Source organism: Oncorhynchus mykiss, chromosome 6, assembly GCF_057628025.1.
Source record: "Oncorhynchus mykiss isolate SJ-2025 chromosome 6, ASM5762802v1, whole genome shotgun sequence".
In the NCBI taxonomy this organism is placed as follows: domain Eukaryota; kingdom Metazoa; phylum Chordata; class Actinopteri; order Salmoniformes; family Salmonidae; genus Oncorhynchus; species Oncorhynchus mykiss.
The window spans coordinates 12,581,509-12,603,040 of record NC_143027.1 but is presented as its reverse complement, the minus strand read 5'-3'; the positions used below and the strand labels follow the sequence as shown (position 1 = coordinate 12,603,040).

The window sequence follows — 21,532 nt, the reverse complement described above, 5'->3', positions numbered from 1 at the left end:
ACGAAAAGTTCAAAAAGTTATATTACAGGTCGAAGAAACTTGTCAAACGAAGTATAGAATCAATCTTTAAGATGTTTTTATCATAAATGTTCAATAATGTTCCAACCGGAGAATTCCATTGTCTGTAGAAAAGCAATGGAACGAAAGATGCCTCTCATGATACCTCCCCCTTAGTCAAACAGCTCCCATCTGGCCCCCCTTCACACGAGAAGCCTGAAACAATGTTCTAAAGACGGTTGACATCTAGTGGAAGTCTTAGGAAGTGCAAAATAACCCATATCCCACTGTGAATTTGATAGGGGTGAGTTCAAAAACTACAAACCTCAGATTTCCCACTTCCTGTTTGGTTTTTGCCTGCCATATGAGTTCTGTTATACTCACAGACATCATTCAAACAGTTTTAGAAACTTCAGAGTGTTTTTTATCCAGATCTACTAATAATATGCATATCGTATCTTCTGGGGATGAGTAGCAGGCAGTTGAATTTGGGCATGCTTTTCATCCAAAATTCAGAATGCTGCCCCCTATCCTAGAGAAGTTAACCTGTTTAAAGGTCTTACTCACATCGGCTACGGAGAGTGTGATCACACAGTCGTCTAGAACAGCTGGTGCCGCGAGCATAGTTCACTGTTGCTTGCCTCGAAGAGAGCATTGAAGGCATTTAGCATGTCTAGTAGGCTTGCGTCACTGGGCAACTCGCGGCTGCATTTTCTTTTGTATTCCGCAATAGTTTGCAAGCCCTGCCACAAGCAACAGAGACGGTGTAGTAGGATTCAATCTTTGTCCTGTATTGAAGCTTTGCCTGTTTGATGGTTCGTCGGAGGGTGTAGCAAGGATTTCTTATAAGCGTCCGGGTTAGTGTCTCGCTCCTTGAAAGTGGTAGCTCTAGCCTTTAGCTCAGTGTGGGAGTTTCCTGTAATCCATGGCTTCTGGTTGGGATATGTACGTACAGTACGGTCACTGTGGGGACAACTTCGTCGATGCACTTATTAATGCCATCAAATGAGTGCCGGAACATATTCCAGACTGTGCTAGTGAAATAATCATGTAGTTTAGCATCCTCTTCAGCAGACCACTTCTGTATTGAGTGTGTCACTGGTACTTTTGAAGTTTTGCTTGTAAGCAGGAATAAGGAGGATATGTTCAGATTTGCTAACTGGAGGGTGCGGGAGAGCTGTGTATGTGTCTCTGTGTGTGGAGTAAAGGTGATCTAGTTTTTTTTTCTCGCTGCTAGTTGCGCAGGTGACATGCTGGTAGAATGGAGGTAAGACGGATTTAAGTTTTTCTGCATTGAAATCACCGGCCACGAGGAGAGCCGTCTCTGAATGAGCATCTTCTTGTTTGCTTATAGTCCTATACAGCTCGTTGAGTGCAGTCTTAGTGCCAGCATCTGTTTGTGGTGTTAAATAAACAGCTACGAAAAATATGGATGAAAGCTCTCTTGGTAGATAAGCTGTAAACCATACTATCATGAGTTATTCTAACTCAGACGAACAGAATTAAAAAAATAAATGTTTGACGAGCATAACCTTGAAACTTACTAAATATTAGAGATCGCGCACCAGCTGTTGTTAACAAAGTTACACACACCACGTCCTTGAGGTTACCTTTCTGTCCTGCCGATTTCATATAAAAACCAGATAGAATATGTTTTTTGAGAAACATAGGATCTTAGTTCTTCAGGTCCCGTTGATAGGATAGTCTCGAACGGAGTTTGTTCTCCAGAGGTTGTACATTGACCAATAGAAAAGAGGGTAGAGGCGGATGATTTACTTACCTCCGTTGCTTCATCGGGGCACCCACACGTCGACCTCTATCGCTGTCTTTCTGGTCCAGGTTGGTCATTCGTCATTGTTGAATATCTGCATCCTGTCTGCTCTTTCCACTTTCCCCTCACCTAATATGCAACAACTGTTTTACATTCCTTGTGCTTTCTGTGAATTCTCTCTTCCTCCCCCTACACACTCTCTCCCGTTTCTACACCTCTCTCTTCCCTTTCTATCTCTTCCAAACTGATACGTTTCGTCCTGTCTTCTCTAGTGTAAGCCAGAGACTTGTTTTGTCTGTCCTCATCGCTAAAGCTGTTACACAACTAAGTCCACAGCCAAGAGGAAACCACTGGGGGGAAAAGCTTTCAAAGAACTACTTCTGTGTGTGTGTGTGTGTGTGTGTGTGTGTGTGTGTGTGTGTGTGTGTGTGTGTGTGTGTGTGTGTGTGTGTGTGTGTGTGTGTGTGTGTGTGTGTGTGTGTGTGTGTGTGTGTGTGTGTGTGTGTGTGTGTGTGGGTGGGGGTGTACATATGATTTCAGGGGGTAAATGAAAAAGGTGGGAAAATATCCCTTTCTCTCATTTGGAATGCCGGAGTAGAATTCTATCTGAGCGATGTAGTTTCACACATTTTGATACTGTAGCAGCCAATAAAAATGCCATTATTTCGTCCGGAAAGTTCAAGTGACATCATGCAAAGAGTCTGTGGCACAGCTGTAGTGTGCAGACCAATTTACAGCTGAAGGTTATCCTCGCTTGGAATGTCAAACAATGTTCAGGACCGCAACTTGTTTCCCTTCAATAATCTTTCATGCTGACATGTTTCAGAACAAGCTTGTTCATCAGAGCACTGTCTGGGGCAGAGATGAACATGCAGCAACCAACCTGACACTAGTGCATTATAGACTTGACATCAGATGCCGGTGTAGCAGCTCCCCACTGTATTCACACACACACTCTCTCTCGCTCTCGCTCTCTCAGGAGGCCTATGTGTTTATCAGTGCTGAGAGTAAGGAGGATGTGACAGAGGAGAAGATAGGTGCTGAGCTCAGTAAAGTCCGCTCCCCGACAGAGCATGTCAGAAGAATCAGTCGGTCCAAGGACAAGGAGACAGTGGTGAGTGGTCCCCTTGCAATACCATCTCTATCCACAAGAGGGGGTGCTAACACCTGGACACATCCTGGAACTGTGCCACACATTCAGATTCTCTGTTTTAATCTCTTGTCATAAATTGTACTTACTGTATGTTTAAAAAATCAATCACAAGTTAAAAACACCCAAGGCTCCTTGTCAATAGTCTAAGTTACAAACTGTGTGTTCAAACAGTGTTGTTCTCCATTAACACTCTTTCCTCTGCGTCTGTATCTCTCTGTTGACAGGGCACGAACTACAGGAAGACTAACGCTGCCATGGAGATGAGCCGCGCCAACAGAGACTCCTTCTGGGCACGTGCAGAGGTAGTTTACACAGGCACACAGTCACAGTTACCCTCAGGTAGCCTAGTGGTTAGAGCTTTGGGCCAGTAACTGAAAGGTTGCTAGATCGAATACCTGAGCTTACAAGGTAAAAATCTGTCGTTCAGCACAAGGCAGTTAACCCACTGTTCCTAGGCCGTCATTGTAAATAAGAATTAGTTCTTAACTGACTTGCCTAGTTAAACAAAGATAAATTAAAATTTAAAAAAGTTACCCTCATAGCTTAGACAGTTTTTCTAGTATTTACCTTCAATGTTCACATCACATCTTTAAAGTTCACATTATCTACTGTTATTAAGTCTTCATCTATTGTGTTCCATCTCTCTCTCTCAGCGTGAGGAGGAGCGGAGGAAGGAAGAGGAGAGGAAGCGTGCAGTGGAGGACAGACGACGTTGGGAGAAAGAAAGAGTTTGGAAGGAACAGAAAGAGGCTGATGAGAGGGAGAGGAAGATGAACGAGAAACTACAGATGATCGAAGAGCAGAGGTCAGGACTAGGACACACACACACTGACTCAAGACTCAAACGATCTCTGACTCAAGGGTAGCCTCTTGTGGCCATGTCAGGTATTGAATGTGTCATCATAATTGGAAAGGCTACCTAAGACCTATAAGGTATTTGACATCTCTGTATCTCTCAGGAGAATGCAGGTCCAGCTGGAGGCAGAAGTGAGGAAACAAGAGAAATCTAGATGGGTGAGAGAAATAACCAATTAGTGAGGAAGTTCTTGGGCTACTTAAGTGTGTCTGAACTCTTGTCTGAATTCTGACCTCTGTTGGGGTGTGGCAGGAGCTGCAGGAGAGAGAGCATGAGGAGGACATGAGATTTCGCTTCAGACGCAGCGAGTCCATTGAGAAAGCAGCAGTGAGTCTCTCATACTGACCTCTCTTTTCCATATAAACTCCCATCATACTCTTCTCTAAACATACTACTTCCTTACCTGTTGTACCTCTCGCATACAATGTATCCCAATGCTCTGAAATGGCTTCCTAGTCTGCTGTCCTTCATCTGCACAGATCTGAAAACACAGGATAGGGCAAAGGAATATGGCCTTTTATAGGAACCTGTCTGCTTCTGTTAAGCCAGCGCAGATGAAGGAAAGGAATGGAGAGGAAGGAGTAGAGGAGGCAGCTCTAGACTATTGAGACCTGTAGTTTCCTTTACATCATTCAGTAAAGCATGGTGTGATTCCTCCTCCTACCTGTAGGAGGCAGCGATGCTGGTATCACAGCGCTCCATGAACCCCAGAGAGTTCTTCAGACAGCTGTCATCAGTATCCTCCCATAGCCCATCCAGCCCCGGCTCCCCCCGCACAGGTAAGTCCTGTGTGTGTGTGTGTGTGTGTGTGTGTGTGTTTATAAGCGTTGACAAACCAAGAAGTGGCTCTACGCAATGTGTGATTATGAAGCCAGTAACAGTCAATCATGCCTGAACCTTAACAACCATTATCTGCCTGGTTGCAGTGTATTTCTTCATGTTGGTCTTTCTTCCCTCCCTCTCTCTCCACACAGTCAAACCTCCATTAAGGCGGTACCAGCGCAGCTTGACTGACACAGCATTCAACTTTGGGAAATCGGACAGCCCCACCCCCACTTCCCCCCGCAGTCCCACATTGGTCTCCCGCTTCCCAACCTCCCCCTTCCACCGCACCATGTCCCCGCCCAGCCCCATCTTCCGCCCAATCACCTCTCCCCAGAGCCCTCGCGTGCCCCTGGTGTCCCCTCCGAAATTGGCCCTCCACTCATCCCCACCTGTCTCAGCCCAGGCTACTCTCCCATCACCCAGCCTCCAGTCTCAGCTCCAAACCCAGCCCTCTGCCCTCCCAGCCTCTCCAGGCCTCCTCACCAACATGTCCCTCACCTCCCCTCTAGAGAACCAGCTCCAGGCCCAGTTCCTGCCCCACTCTCCCCAGTCCCAGCCTGAGTGCTTCCCCTATCCCCTAGTTTCCCTGAAGCCTGTCTCAGCACCACAGCCTCCTACTGCCCCTGTGGCAGAGAGTCCACTGCAGCCAACAGGTAGTTCCCCATCATACACACAGCCTACTGTAGAATGACCATTGATGTCTTTCATACCATTGTAGTGGGTTCTCAGTTTACCAGGGCTGCACTTAAAACAACATTGGTAATTATCTCTCTTCCAGAGCAGTACACAGCTGTACAAGTTGTACTGGTGGAGGAAGAGGAAGATGAAGAGGAAGACCAGGCAGAGCCAGAGCCCAACATTGAGAGTACAGAGCCAAACCCAAATATGGAGGAGGGAGGGGAGGGCTCAGCACAGGATTCAGACCTTACATCAGTACAGGAGCCTATGGCAGAGGAAGGAGAGGAGGCAAAGGAAGCTGGACAAGAGAAGGGCCAATCCGATTACAGCCAGGTCTCTGCTGAGCCATTCCTGGTCGAGCTTTCAGAAGAGGAGCAGGAGCCAGCAGTAACAGGTATACTTTGTACACTACCGGTCAAAAGTTTGGACACACCTATTCATTCAAGGGATTTTCTTTATTTGTACTATTTTCTACATTGTAGAATAATAGTAAAGACATCAAAACTATGAAATAACACACATCATCATGTAGTAACCAAAAAAATATATATTTTATATTTGAGATTCTTCACATAGCTACACTTTGCCTTGATGATAGCTTTGCACACTCTTGGCATTCTCTCAACCAGCTTCACCTGGAATGGTTTTCCTTTTTCTTTATTTTTCTTTATTTTTTACCCCTTTATCATGGTATCCATTTCGTAGTAACAGTCTTGTCTCATTGCTGCAACTCCAGTACGGACTCAGGAGAGGCGAAGATCGAGAGCCATGCGTCCATGCGTCCTCTGAAACACGACCCAACCAAGCCGCACTGCTTCTTGACACAATGCCCACTTAACCCAGAAGCCAGCCGCACCAATGTGTCGGAGGGAACACCGTACACCTGGCGACTGCACTGCTCCCGGACCGCCACAGGAGTCGCTAGTGTGCGATGGTCAAGGACAAACCCTCCCTTAACCCGGAAGACGCTGGGCCAATTGTGCGCCACCCCATGAGTCTCCCGGTCACGGCCAGCTGCGACAGAGCCTGGACTCAAACCCAGACTCTCTAGTGGCACTGCGTCACTCGGGAGGTCCTTGGAATGCTTTTCCAACAGTCTTCAAGGAGTTCCCACATGTTGGCTACTTTTCCTTTACTCTGCAGTCTGATTCATCCTAAACCATTTCAATTGGGTTGAGGTCGGGTGATTGTGGAGGCCAGGTCATCTGATGCAGCACTCCATCACTCTCCTTCTTGGTCAAATAGCCCAATAGTGTTGGGTCATTGTCCTGTTGAAAAACAAATGATAGTCCCACTAAGCACAAACCAGATGGGATGATGTATTGCTGTGGTAGCCATGCTGGTTAAGTGTGCCTTGAATTCTAACAAAATCACAGACAGTGTCACCAGCAAAGCACCCCCACATCATCACACCTCCTCCTCCATGCTTTACGGTGGGAAACACACATGCGGAGATCATCCGTTCACCTACTCTACATCTCACAAAGACACGGTGGTTGGAACCAAAAATCTCAAATTTGGACTCATCAGACTAAAGGACAAATTTCAACCGGTCTAATGTTCGGTTTCTAATTGCTCGTGTTTCTTGGCCCAAGCAAGTCTCTTCTTATTATTGGTGTCCTTTAGTAGTCATTTCTTTGGAGCAATTCAACCATGAAGGCCTGATTCACGCAGTCTCCTCTGAACAGTTGATGTTGATGTGTCTGTTACTTGAACTCTGTGAAACATTTATTTGGGCTGCAATTTCTGAGGCTGGTAACTCTAATAAACGTATCCTCTGCAGTAGAGTTATCTCTGGGTCTTCCATTCCTGTGGCGGTCCTCATGAGAGCCAGTTTCATCATAGCGCTTGGTGGTTATTGCGACTGCAAAAAGTTATTGAAATGTTCCGTATTGACTGACCTTCATGTCTTAAAGTAATGATGTACTGTCGTTTCTCTTTGCTTATTTGAGCTGTTCTTGCCATAATATCGACTTGGTCTTTTACCAAATAAGACCAAATTGGTCTTTTACCATCTTCTGTATACCCCCCTACCTTGTCACAACACAACTGATTGGCTCAAACGCATTAAGAAGGAAAGAAATTCCACAAATTAACTTTCTATAAGGCATTTGAAATGCATTCCAGATGACTACCTCGTGAAGCTGGATGAGAGAATGCCAAGAGTGTGCAAAGCTGTCATCAAGGCAAAGGGTGGCTATTTAAAGAATCTCAAATAGAAAATATATATTTGGTTTGTTTTACACTTTTTTGGTTAATACATGATTCCATGTGTTATTTTATAGTTGTTTTTATGTCTTCACTATTATTCTACAATGTAGAAAATAGTAAAAAATAAAGAAAAACCCTGAATGAGTAGGTGTTCTAAAACTTTTAACCGGTAGTGTATGTTTTTTTTGCATCTCGTATAGGCCTGTCCTATTATAATTTGTATTTTTTTTTAAACATGTTAAATACAACAATTGAAAGAGAATACGAGTTTTATGTAATGAGAAGGTTGTGGAAAAAGTGTGTGACACATCACTGACACAATCTAACCACTGACATGTTATGTTTCAGATGCAGAGGATATTCTTCAGCTAATCACACAAAAGGTTGTGGTCCCGTCCACCAATGGGGTGACCGATGAGGAGGAGTTGGTGGAACACAATGGTACAGGTATGTTACCCCACTCATCCAGTGAGAGGGATCTACACTAGCCTACATTATCCAAGTTGCTCTCAAACTGAATGAACCCTTCATGTTGATGAGATAACATAGAATAGACATACCAGATGCCTACATTGCAATTCCCTATCCTTTTCCAGGAATCCTCTTCCTCGTGGGCTTTTAAATCCATGAAGGCGATTGAAAAGTAGACACTTGCTTAGCGTAGGGTAGGGAACCAGAATACAACCACTGTCATGGTTCCTCTTTTCCAGAGCGATCCATGAGTCCACCTGAAAGGGACCAAGGTACTCCAGAGTTGGCTGTTTGTTTTGATGAAGAGGAGGAGGACTTCGTTGAAGAGAATGAGGTTGAGGAGATATCAGAGAATGGACAAGAGGTATGGAATGTTACACAAAGTCAAATGTACCCTGCCACCCTATTCACTACTGGGCTTCAAACCCGGTCCTGGAGACCCACACGGTGTGCAGACCTTTGTTCCAACCCAGTATTAATAAAAAGACTTGATGATTAGTTGATAAGTTATAAAAGGTGTGTTAGTGCTGGTCTTTGGGTCTCCAGGACTAGGATAGAAAAACACTGACTAATTTAATATGAATGTCATGTCGACGACAACCAGGCGAGGGCTCTGCAATGGGAAAAATAGTGAATTGTGACATTTTCCTCAGACAGGTGCCATTCATGATTGTTTTTCTCTGTTTCAGACGTGTGTAAGAGCTCTCTATGACTACCAAGCAGGTCAGTTCTCAGTGTAACCATGGACACACATGCACACCTACACATACACACAGACACACACTATGATTCTCTCTGAGTGTTAAACTTGCCTTTCTCTTTCATCACAGAGGATGAATCAGAGATCTCCTTTGAGCCAGGTGACATCATAAGTGCGGTAGAGACCGTGGACAAGGCCTGGTGGCAGGGCTGCACTAAAGATGGACGCCAGGGACTCTTTCCAGCCAATTACGTGGAGACCATCTAGACACACACACACATACACATTCAGGGACTGAACACTCGTTCCCCTACATTGAAAACACCATAGTGTACTTGCTATATACATAGACTCCCTTAGCTTTAATAGACACACAATGAACAAACTTCCCTTGGAATCCATGCCATCATCTGCCCCCATTCCAAATCGCCTGTGTTGTGGTGGAAGACCGTGTTTCCTGTTCTATCCGGTTAGACTCCTAACTGGCAGAAACACACAGTTGAGGTCCACCAATATGTCTCCTTCGTTCCCTTCACAAGAGGAAGGGCTGGGAAAGAGAGGGACCACCAGACGGGATGTCTGCAGGCTCAAAATGAGTCCCTCCACAACTACTATTTTGATGATTGTTACACTAAGCGATACTGTCTGTGTGAATGTGTCATTTCCTTGGTACATTTAACAGTGTTTTCTCTGTTAATTAACTGAAATGTAAGGGACTGTCTTTCTTGTTTCTGTACTGGTGGTACGGTATGTGTATATAATCTGTTTTATCTAAAGCTTTTTTTTCCAAGCGGAGTGGTATTCCTATAGTACATCTGATGCTAACAGATAGCATTATGTTAATGTCATGTACATTTAAAATGCTACTTGTAACTGTCTTTTTGAAGTGAGAACTTTAAAGTTAAAGGTTTGTTTCTACAAGTGTGCATGGTTTGTACTCCCTGCATTTACTCCACATTTACAAATAGTACCATTTACAAACATTTAATACTCTTAAACATTAGCATATACATACAGTATATCACAAAAGTATACAGTGTATATATCACATTTTTGTAAATGAGTATATCTTATCATGTGACAACACTGAAGAAATGACACTTTTGCTACAATGTAAAGTAGTGAGTGTACAGCTTGTATAACAGTGTAAATTTGCTGTCCCTTCAAAATAACTCAACACACAGCCATTAATGTCTAAACCGCTTGCAACAAAAGTGAGTACACCCCTAAGTGAAAATGTCCACTCACTACTTTACATTGTAGCAAAGTGTCATTTCTTCAGTGTTGTCACATGAAAAGATATACTCAAATATTTACAAAAATGTGAGGGGTGTACTTACTCTTGTGATATGCTGTATATATATATATATATTACAGGTCTTGATTGTTTTTTTATTACATTAAAAGACAAATACTATTTTGAAGTTATATTTCTTTATGAAAATAGCAGAAACATGAAGCAGAAAGTAACTTTATCATGCATATTATACTATTAAATAAAACAACTTTTTTTTTACTACAAATGTAAACGTTACTTTTTAATCACTTTCAGAACTCTAGAATTTATTTTAGAACATGAATTCTAATTTCATTGAATCCAACTGAATAATAGTATAGTATGTATTTTTCCTCACAAAAAAAGCTTTGTACCATTTTAAAGCGTAAAACACTTGTACATTGTACTTCAGCTTGAGATGGATATTTACTCTCAGCTTCATGAGAATAAATATTTTTAAATTCTGAAAAAAATTATGGCTATGTACATTTTTGCAGAGTTTTCTACCAAGTTACATATATTAGCGTCATGTTTCCGTTTTGTATCCCTCGTCTAACACAAGTAGTGGACGTTTACTTGATTATTGATCAAGTGACAACTTTAAACTTTCCTCACATGTTCACTGTCTTCTCCTCTCTATTCACTTCCTCTCTCTTCACTCCCTCTCTCTTCACTTCCTCTCTTCACTTCCTCTCTCTTCACTCCCTCTCTCTTCACTTCCTCTCTCTTCACTTCCTCTCTCTTCACTTCCTCTCTCTTCACTTCCTCTCTCTTCACTCCCTCTCTCTTTACTCCCTCTCTCTTTACTCCCTCTCTCTTTACTCCATCTCTCTTCACTCCCTCTCTCTTCACTCCCTCTCTCTTCACTTTCATATTTACTCTCCCTCGATTTAAATGACGGGTGGATAAAAAAAACAATTGCTCTTATTCACGTAACATGAAGTCAGGGACAACAACCTCATACTAACAAATGTATTTTCTTTATATATATATATATATATATATATATATATATATATATATATTAACCTCTAAGTAAAAGACAGGTGGGAGTCATTAAAACTCGTTTTTCAACCACTCCACAAATTTCTTGTTAACAAACCATAGTTTTGGCAAGTCGGTTAGGACATCTACTTTGTGCATGACACAAGTCAATTGTTTACAAATGATTTCACTGAATTCACTGTATCACAATTCCAGTTGGTCAGAAGTTTACATACACTAAGTTGACTGTGCCTTTAAACAGATTGGAAAAATCCAGAAATTATGTCATAGCTTTAGAAACTTCTGATAGTCTAATTGACATAATTTGAGTCAATTGGAGGTGTACCTGTGGATGTATTTCAAGGCCTACCTTCAAACTCAGTGCCTCTTTGCTTGACATCATGGGAAAATCAAAATAAATCAGCCAAGACCTCAGAAAACAAATTGTAGGTCTCCACAAGTCTGATTCATCCTTGGGAGCAATTTCCAAATGTCTGAAGGTGCCACATTCATCTGTACAAACAATAGTACGCAAGTTTAAACACCATGGGACCACGCAGCCGTCATATCGCTCAGGAAGGAGACTCGTTTTGTCTCCTAGAGATGAGCGTACTTTGGTGCGAAAAGTGCAAATCAATCCCAGAACAACAGGAAAGGACCATGTGAAGATGCTGGAGGAAACGGGTACAAAAGTATTTATATCCACAGTAAAATGAGTCCTATAACAACATAACCTGAAAGGCCGCTCAGCAAGGAAGAAGCCACTGCTCCAAAACCACCATAAAAAAGACAGACTATGGTTTGCAACTGCACATGGGGACAAAGATCGTACTTTTTGGAGAAATGTCCTCTTGTCTGATGAAACAAACATAGAACTGTTTAGCCATAATGACCATCGTTATGTTTGGAGGAAAAAGGGGGAGGCTTGCAAACCGAAGAACACCATCCCAACCTTGAAACACGGGGGTGGCAGCATCATGTTGCGGGGGTGCTTTGCTGCAGGAGGGACTGGTGCACTTCTCAAAATAGATGGCATCATGAGAGAGGAAAATTATGTGGATATATTGAAGCAACATCTCAAGACATCAGTCAGGAAGTTAAAGCTTGGTCACAAATGGGTCTTCCAAATGGACAATGACCTCAAGCATACTTCCAAAGTTGTGGCAAAATGGCTTAAAGTCAAGGTATTGGAGTAGCCATCACAAAGCCCTTACCTCAATCCCATAGAAATGTTGTGGGCAGAACTGAAAAAGCGTGTGCGAGCAATGAGGCCAACAAACCTGCCTCAGTTACACCAGCTCTGTCAGGAGGAATGTGCCAAAATTCAACCAACTTATTGTGGGAAGCTTGTGGAAGGCAACCCGAAACGTTTGACCCAAGTTAAACAATTTAAAGGCAATGCTACCAAATACTTATTGAGTGTATGTAAATGTCTGACCCACTGGGAATGTGATGAACGAAATAAAAGCTGAAATAAATCACTCTCTACTATTATTCTGACATTTCACATTCTTAAAATAAAGTGGTGATCCTAACTGACCTAAGACAGGGAATGTTTACTGGTATTAAACATCAAGAATTGTGAAAAATTGAGTTTAAATGTATTTGTCGAAGATGTATGTAAACTTCTGACTTCAACTTTATATGGGGCGACAGGGTTTCCTGGTGGTTAGAGCGTTGGACTAGTAACCGGAAGGTTGCAAGTTAAAACCCCCGAGCTGACAAGGTACAAATCTGTCGTTCTGCCCCTGAACAGGCAGTTAACTCACTGTTCCTAGACCGTCTTAACTGACTTACCTAGTTAAATGAAGGTAAAATAACAAATATCTAATTGGGCTGAATCCTAACCTTTGAACTTTTACAACAACATAGGCAGTTGGGCTCCCGAGTGGCACAGTGGTCTAAGGCACTGGATCTCAGTGCAAGAGGTATCACCTCCAGGCTGTATCACATCCGACTGTGATTGGGAGTCCCATAGAGTGGTACACAATTGGCCCAGCATCGTCATTGTAAATAAAAATGTGTTCTTCATTGACTTGCCTAGTTAAATAATTACAAAAATAAAAAAGCTTTGAAGTGTTGGAATGATTTCAGGTTCAGAACAGATGACTCCTGAATCTCCACCAGGTTGTCTGATTATGCAGTATGTCGGTAACATGTTTCCCCATACATATGCATGTATCAAATCAATTATTATCTAGATTAGAATACTTCCCTCCAGTACGATTGCCCCAACTTCAGTGCCAATACAAGGCCTTTGTAAAAACCAATGATTGTTATCCCTAGTCTGTGAAAACAATTGTAACGTGACTGTGTATAAAACCAACAAGGATTTGTTGTCACAATTTATGCAGTAAGATGTTTGCCTATAATGATTTGCGAACCCTCTATGTGTGACATTGAATCCTCGCACATAAACAGATTTTTAATTGCGCAATAATGTAAGATTGGAACGTGGGCGTTTTTAAATACTTTCACTCCACAGGAAGTGTGAGATTATTCCCCAATAACACACTGTTTAGTAAACTTAAAATGTCTTTTGAAAATTCATCTTTGGCCAGGCTACCTCTGCAGCACACAAATGCATGAGTGAAGAAAATCCTTAACAATATAGTGGGATGACGGACACACTGATGACACATCAACAGCTGGAAAACCTTTGAAGTTTGAATACTGCCTTATTTCACATCAACTGTCACCATATGCTTTGGATCAAATGCAACTGTTAGCAGATTACAGCAGTAGTCAGATTTATTGAAAAGATTGTATTGCAATTTGGATTTGGTGAACAGGTAGAATGAAACAAAATATGAATTGTGCCTTAAAATTAAATCCTGTTTCTTTACAAAAAAAGGTATAAACAACAACAAAAATGATGCAATGTAAAACATATTAGATATTCAGACAAACTCCTTAATAAGTAGAGCTGAACATTATGAGAAGGTACTATATATTTCATCACTCTACACTGACCCTGTGTACCGAGACAAAGTGGTCATATCCAGAGGTAACGATGAAGCGCAAGTGTGTTGCAGTCGTTCCATTTAGCTGTAAAGAGGAAAAAACAAGACTAGTTCAAACCACTCAAAGTCACGTGTATATACAGTATATGCCATTTTCAGACACCATGTAGAACATTATGTAGATTAGAATAGGAAGTCAACTCACTGGAATATCATTTGTTTGAAGATGCCCCTCTGTGTGTTCAAATTCTGAAACAAGATGCAATGAAGATTACAATACTGCTTTGAAAGGCAGACTTCATTTGCTTTGAGGCACTGTGGATCCGTAGAGTGGCTTTGCTTACCTTTTTCTGAAATAGCTTCAAAGTCAGTAGCATCATCTGAGATGCTCTTCTCAATTTTAAGAGTCTTAACTGAAAGACAATGAGAACGAAATAACGGATACATTTCAAGCAACGTGATCAAACTGTAGTAACTAAACATACACCAATACTTAGGTCTAGACAGTGTGCCATTTGATACGTTACTTTTGACCTTGTTTCATACCATTATAACAGTGCATTGTCACAAGGGCAATTTTCATAGATTCAGCGAAGCGGATTATGAACTCCTGTGGAAACATTCCAGTGGACATCCAAAATGTTGCAGTGTTCCTGAGAAGAGAGAAAGTGACTCATCAAGGCATGCACAGTGGTGGTGAGTTAATGAATGGTGTGGTATGGGGTTGCTGGTTGTGCGTTACTGACTGGTGTAACATGACATTGTATAGCAATAGGATGTTGACTTTGTGTGGAAATATTGTTGGGTGTCTGTACAAGACTGATAACGTTAGCTCGCTAGCTCTTCTCACGCTACCATAGCTAGATTTTTATCTTGATTTTAACAACAAAGCACGTAGCTAGCTACTCTGACATACAGGAAGTTTAGGTTAGTTTAGCTAGCTATCTAACGTTAGCTAACAGCATACCAGATAGGCACAGAGGTTCTAAATTATATTCTAGAAAGAGTAAATAAATAAACCCGTCTCACCCGTCAATAATGTTTTCTGGAGGATGATTTTCATCACTGGACGCAGCCAAGACAATCTGAGCACCCAAAGAAACTAAAGCAGGATCTATCATCGTTTTAGCCAACAAATCACAACTTGCAAGCAACTCTAGCTAGCTAGGTAAACAAAAGTGTTAGTTCGTTCCCAAGCCAACGTGCTAACAATTTTTGTCGCAGTTTTTACCACGTCATCATTATTTAGGAACGTCAGCCAGCGACGCACGTTGCTTCAGTAGCTGGGGGCTATCAAAGCTGTGAGAGCAGCCATATTTCTGCCTATTCATGGCACATGGGTGTAAAGATGTGCTTTTTGCTCGTGGAGCTGCACAAGTAAGTTATCAATTATGTAGCTACTCAGTCTGTACATCGCTAGCTAAGTGCGTAGATTGGTTTGCTAGTTGTTTGCTGATTGGCTAGATACCAACTAGCTAACATTAGCTAGTTAATAGCTAGCTATTGGGTCTAAACCTGGTACCAGAGCAGTGTTGGATAACGTTACATCGAGTTAAACTTGTAATTTAACTACGTTTTGCAGTAGCTTGGTGGTAGTTTAATTAAATTCAAATCTTGGAACAGTAGTGTTTTCAGTAGTGGAATTACTTTTTTGATATTATAATGTTTCACACATTAGTTTGGATGTAGTGAACTACTTTTTCAAATGAACATTAGTTAATTAAGTAAACACATGTTTTTAAATGGGAGCTTTAGTGTAGCTTAAGTTCCCATTTTAAGTAATTGGCATCTTGATACATCGTTCACCATGGAATGGAGTTTAGTCCGCTAGAATCTTGGTTAACAATATTTTCAGAGCATCCTCCCCGACACTGCATCAGTTTCAGTGAAGGGTTAGTTATCATTGTTAGTGGTAACAAGGCAGTTTGCCAGCAGATATTCCAGCATCAGTCACTCAAGTCTGATGGCCCAATTCCCAAAACAGTTTCAATTAGATATCTGGTTAGCAGGGAACTAGGAAAGTCACTGACATTAGATAAAAAATGGATCAGCTGGCCATGTTGAATGACTAGATGCTAGTTAGATAAACAGCTGGCCAGGCTAACTATGACCCATTTTTTTATGTATGAATATAGAGCCGTGTGCCAGTGCATCACGACTGGCTAGATGGAATCTTGGGTAGCTGGCTGTAGCTGTCTTGCTAGTAGATAAATAGAAAGAATGTGCTATGTAAAAGAGTCTCAGATGCTTGATTGCTCTTAAACTCATTTTCTTATTTTCCCAGAGTGACGATTCAGACATTTGGGATGACACTGCACTGATAAAGGCCTACGACAAAGCTGTTGCATCATTTAAGGTGCCGTTACAGTGTTATAACGTTGTTTGCCACCTCATTGACAGTATTCTGCAAATAAAGTATTTTTTTCCTCATTGTTAGAATGGTTTTGATACTTAGGTTGAGAACCATGCATGTACAGCTACAGTGTGTCTTCTAGACATGTCTCCTAAAGCAGCAACTCAGAAAAGTGTCCTTGAAAATGTTATATTATCCCTCTGTCATGCTCACATTTGGATTATTTTTTAACTATTGATCCTGACTGTCAGACTGCCCTGAAAGGTGAGGAGGACACGCAAAGTTCAGAGAGAGACAAGCCTGGAAAGAAACGAAAAAACAACAGAAACAACCGCAGCAGAAAGAGAAGCAATGCTCCTCTGGATAAAGAGGTAGGTGGTACGTTATAAGAACACAACAACCCATTAAAAAGGATCTGTTAACTGTTCCTTTAATCGGTCTAGTCTAACAGTTATACAACGTGTTGTGTTGCAGTGGCGAGTCGGAGACTCCTGCTGTGCCTACTGGTCTAAAGATGGCAATTTGTACGCTGCCACGATCTCATCCATAGATGAGCAGAGGGGCACCTGTATAGTTGTGTTCACACGCTATGGGAACGAGGAGGAGCAGAACCTCCGAGACCTTCTGATAGAGAGCTCAGAGGTAGATGAGGAAGCCCCTAGTAAGGTACGTTTAGGCTGTTTGTGGGGATGATTGCTGCATTCACCATACTGTTTTACTGCACATGAACTAGATGAGGCTGGTTCCACCAGGCTAGTGGACCACCATTTATGTATTCAGCCTCTTGAACACATCTGACTGGAAACATTTTTGTCAGTGTTCGTGTCTCTTTCTGTAATGCAGGTTAAAGAAGCAGAGTCTTCTACAGAGGAGAGCGACAGGTCGTCCGCCCCACACCCTCACAGTCATGTGCCACGCTCTAAACCCAAATTCAAATCCCCCAAAGGACCTCCTATGTCGGGTCCAGGCTTCCCTGGCTTTCCCCTAGGTCCCCCTCCAATGCCTGGCTTCAGAATGGTAAGAAGATTCTAATTGTAGGTTGTCAGTCACTATTTGTCCATGCATTTTTTTTATTTTTTTATATGTGGTTGTCTTACAATGTAAATGTAAGAATGCATTACTCCAAGGAATTAAAAGACCTAACAAATGATGGAATTTAGGTGAATTCTGTTTTCATTTAGAAGTTGCTAAAGATGCTGAGTTGGGAATTTTAAATATAAAACCCCTGTAAGTGATAATGGAATGAATCCTTTGACAATGGAGTGTGCTGCACATTGAAGTTGTTGTTCTGTCTACAGGGAGACTCAAGGCGACCTGGGGCCTCCAGGCCCGCCCCTCCAGGATGGCCTCCTATGATGCCCTGTGGGCCACCGGTATGATGGAGTGCAGAAATATTTTCTCTGGTGCAGAGCTGTGTTGCCGTGGTAATAGTCCACGGCATGAGTCACATTTACAACAATAATTCAATCCCTGCTTCCACTTTTCCCACGGTTTCTCCACTTGCCTGTCTCCCACTCTGATCTTCCTTAGTCTCTGAATAAAGAGTCAAACCCCCTCTCGACTGTTTAGTGTTGCTGATAGAGAACACACATGGAGCTTACTGAGCAGTGTTTTGTTAGGACATTTATCTCTGCAATCTCTGCAACGTTATGATAGATTCCCTCTGAATGCGTTTTGTCTCTCAGATGATCCCTCCTCCTCCCCCCATGAGTCCAAACGGAGAGGATGATGCGGCTCTGGGAGGTATGCTGCTCGCCTGGTACATGAGTGGTTACCACACTGGATACTACCTGGTACAGTTACACCCCCTTCGCATCCTGTCTTGCATACTGTAGATAGGTTTATTACATCAAAGCAATTCCTATTTAATACACATTGTGGCTTCTATGTGTGTACGTTAGGTTGCATTCACGTTCCGACAAAATCTGGGACGTGATTGGATCACGTGTGATGATTGCTCGGACATTAATTTTGAATTCAATACCAGGAGTAAACAGGTTCTTCAATGCAAAAGGAACTGTTTTAATGGTTTATTTGTCTCTTACAGGGTTTGAAACAAGGCCGCAAAGAAGCTGTGTCTGGAAGGAAGACTCGCCACAAGTGAGAAAGGGGACTTCTGTTCTTACCAGGTAAATAAACAGTCATTTGCTGTGCTTAGTCATGTACTAAACTGATTTACTACCTGCTAGGAATGAATTCCATTGAATTCTTCCTTGACTGACTTATATGAGCCTCAGATGTTTAGATACTACAGAATAAATTCTTCTCTATAATTGTTGCCATTTTTAACAAACCGTCAACTTACATCTTTAAAACATTTGTTCTCTGCTGTGTGTCCTAGGTGTGTGTCTCCATCCCAGATGAAGAGGACGGGAGTGTTGTCAATTAAATGTAACATGTGAATGCATTCCTGTTTCAAAACTCCAAAACACTTTGGAGGCATGTTTTTGTATTCTTTGTGAATAAAACAAATAAAGGCTGTTTTAGCTCACATTTTAATGTTTCCTTTAATCTGTTTGATACATGTGAATATTCAACTAGTTGAGGTCACAAATATATAAGGAAAACTAAGATGGTTATATTTACAAGGGTGTTGATAAGGTGCTTGCAAGATGCACCTTAGATATCGTAACAGTTCTTCCCCAGTAGATGGCAGGCTATTCCTGTATACACATTCAAGTACAGTCAAATTAGGTAATGGATGTTATAGTATTTGTTTAAAAGTTTCTACTTTCTACACCATATTCAGTCATGTCAATTGATCAACTAAAGGTCAAATTATGAGCGTTTTGAAAGACATTTTCAATGGTGGCCAACAACATTTCATAAAATACCTAGATAACAGGAGTGTATTATCACAGATTATGCTATCTCTGTGCAGCACAACTATTCTCTCGGCTCCCTGATGAGACCCTTCCGAAGCTAGGATGTATTCACTAGGAAGCAGACATGATGAAATGGGGATGGACCTACCTGAATTTGCCCAATAAAAGCAGTTTTCATTGCAAAACTGTTTGAATAATGAATACACCCCTGGTTTATCAATGCCAAAATAGTATTACCAAGACCTTGGGCTGGAGGGAAGCCAATTTAGCCCCTCTGCCCGTAGCCATATACCACAAACCCTGAGGTGCCTTAGTGGTATTATAAACTGGTTACCAACATAATTAGAGCAGTAAAAATAAGTTTTATCATACCCGTGGTATACGGTCTAATATACCACGGCTGTCACCCAATCAGCATTCATGGCTCGAACCACCCAGTTTATAATTTGAATCTAACTGTACAGTGTGTCCTCTGCTGAAACTGAACACATACATATTTCTATTTTTCTTTATCCTCTTTAACACTTGATACCCACAAGTCCTTTCACATCAATAAAGGGTCATTACTTATCTACAATAGTTATATAAACTGGGTGGTTTGAGCCTGAATGCTGATTGGCTGACAGCTGTGGTATATCTGACTGTATACCACAGGTTTGACAAAACATGTATTTCTACTATTCTAATTACATTGGTAACCAGTTTATGATACCAATAAGGCACCTCAGGGTTTGTGGTATATGGACAGTATACCACGGCTAAGTGCTGTGTCCAGCCACTCTGTATTGCGTTGTGCTTAAAAACAGCCCTTAGCCGTGGTATATTGACCATATACCACACCCCCTTGAGCCTTCCTGCTTAAATATCCCCAAAGGACCTAATCCACAATCCAGATTATAAAGAAGGGCATGTACAACATACACGTGCAGTGTATAGTATAAAAAAGGCATATGTAATTATAGTGAGCAGAGTGTGATACTGGCTGTAATATTCCCCCTCTGTTTGGGGGCCGTATTGGAGCACTGCCATACCAGTGGTTTCTGCTCACTCCCCTGTGGGTGTCTGTTTCTGTCTCTCCTCCTTCCTCTCCGGTGTGGGTGCATGCGTGAGAGAGACAGAGAAATGATTCTGTGTTTGCGATGACAGAGGACTATTTTACACTATGCCATCATGTCCCAGCTGTTCTCCAGGCATTGCTCCCGCAGCTATGAGATGGTCTCATTTTGCACCCGTTGTGCCTCTGTTTGCCACTGTGTTTGACTCTCAGCAGTATTTGCTGTTTATGTTGTTTGTAGTGTTTATGCGGGTGCAATGCATGTACAGTATGTGATAGAGAGAGAGGAGGAGGCAGTTGCTAAGATAATTTCCTCTTTGGCCCATCAGAGAACAGAGGAATCAAAAAGTCAGACAATCTGGGGTGGAGCAATGATGACATAGCGGGGAATCTCAGAGCTAGGGTTGGACCATGCCTTGCCTCCAAATTCTAGGCCCAGTCAGGCATAGGCAGAGCCGTCCCCAAGGGGTCAGCCCCAGCAAGGAGTTCAAAGAGGGTCAGCCCCAGCAAGGAGTTCAAAGAGGGTCAGCCCCAGAAAGGAGTTCAAAGAGGGTCAGCCCCAGAAAGTGTTCAAAGAGGGTCAGCCCCAGCAAGGAGTTCAAAGAGGGTCAACCCCAGAAGGGAGTTCAAAGAGGGTCAGCCCCAGAAGGGAGTTCAAAGAGGGTCAGCCCCAGAAGGGAGTTCAAAGAGGGTCAGCCCCAGCAAGGAGTTCAAAGAGGGTCAACCCCAGAAGGGAGTTCAAAGAGGGTCAGCCCCAGAAGGGAGTTCAAAGAGGGTCAGCCCCAGAAGGGAGTTCAAAGAGGGTCAGCCCCAGAAAGTAGTTCAAAGAGGGTCAGCCCCAGAGAGGAGTTCAAAGAGGGTCAGCTCCTGCTTGGGAGTTTTAAAAAAAGAGGGTCAGTCCCAGCTTGGGAGTTTAAAGAGGGTCAGCCCCAGCTTGGGAACGCATCGGCCCCTCTATGATTTTCTCTCCCTTCCGACCACAGAGGCATGTGACATGTAAACATAATTTGTTTCACATAGACACTCTGAAATGGATATATCCAAGTGAAGCCACAGTGAAGCCATGGTGCACATGTGTTCCAATGCCTATGGCTATTAGCTAAACCTCTATTCCAAACAAGCTGCTCTGAAATGAGAGACTGGATGGTAAGAGTTACACCAACTCCATGACACACCATATTCATCCTCATTAGAAGACACAGACACTCATGCAAAATCTAGACAAACAATTTATGACACAGACAGAGAGACAATCTTGTGTCGTGCAAAAACTAGACACAAAGTTATGGAACATTTTGTTGTGCGGCTAACATGCCTCTCCTTCATTTAGTTTACCCAGCATAAAATATTTGGACAGAAAAACAGACCTATATAATATGTGACAAAAGACAAATGTTCCTTCTAAAGTGACAAAT

General features: G+C 42.3%; 3 protein-coding genes across 3 annotated transcripts in view; 2 read left to right on the top strand and 1 right to left on the bottom strand.

The window, feature by feature from the left end:
* Positions 1–10,411, top strand: part of si:dkey-40c11.2 (uncharacterized) — a 32,539-nt gene extending 22,128 nt beyond the window's left edge. The window contains exons 5-16 of the mRNA XM_090239257.1: positions 2,748–2,882; positions 3,146–3,223; positions 3,575–3,726; positions 3,881–3,935; positions 4,030–4,104; positions 4,448–4,556; positions 4,752–5,255; positions 5,381–5,674; positions 7,840–7,938; positions 8,202–8,326; positions 8,652–8,685; positions 8,793–10,411. Of these exons, the coding sequence (XP_090095383.1) occupies positions 2,748–2,882; positions 3,146–3,223; positions 3,575–3,726; positions 3,881–3,935; positions 4,030–4,104; positions 4,448–4,556; positions 4,752–5,255; positions 5,381–5,674; positions 7,840–7,938; positions 8,202–8,326; positions 8,652–8,685; positions 8,793–8,929 (1,797 nt within the window). The 3' untranslated portion in view covers positions 8,930–10,411. The remainder of the gene's footprint in view (positions 1–2,747; positions 2,883–3,145; positions 3,224–3,574; positions 3,727–3,880; positions 3,936–4,029; positions 4,105–4,447; positions 4,557–4,751; positions 5,256–5,380; positions 5,675–7,839; positions 7,939–8,201; positions 8,327–8,651; positions 8,686–8,792) is intronic.
* A 3,244-nt stretch (positions 10,412–13,655) lies between these two features.
* Positions 13,656–15,132, bottom strand: hspb11 (heat shock protein, alpha-crystallin-related, b11). Its single transcript, XM_021605292.3, has 5 exons — positions 14,915–15,132; positions 14,432–14,538; positions 14,230–14,298; positions 14,091–14,134; positions 13,656–13,970 (listed from the first exon to the last, which is right to left on the bottom strand). Exons 1-5 carry the CDS (start codon positions 15,004–15,006, stop codon positions 13,881–13,883), a joined length of 402 nt encoding a protein of 133 aa, XP_021460967.1. The 5' UTR covers positions 15,007–15,132; the 3' UTR covers positions 13,656–13,880.
* smn1 (survival of motor neuron 1, telomeric) lies at positions 15,120–18,731 on the top strand. The gene is made up of 9 exons (XM_021605290.3): positions 15,120–15,262; positions 16,170–16,241; positions 16,490–16,609; positions 16,713–16,904; positions 17,082–17,255; positions 17,537–17,611; positions 17,924–18,031; positions 18,286–18,367; positions 18,580–18,731. The coding sequence occupies exons 1-8, from the start codon at positions 15,215–15,217 to the stop codon at positions 18,340–18,342; spliced, it is 846 nt and encodes a 281-aa protein (XP_021460965.3). The 5' UTR covers positions 15,120–15,214; the 3' UTR covers positions 18,343–18,367; positions 18,580–18,731.
* The last annotated feature ends 2,801 nt before the right edge of the window (positions 18,732–21,532 follow it).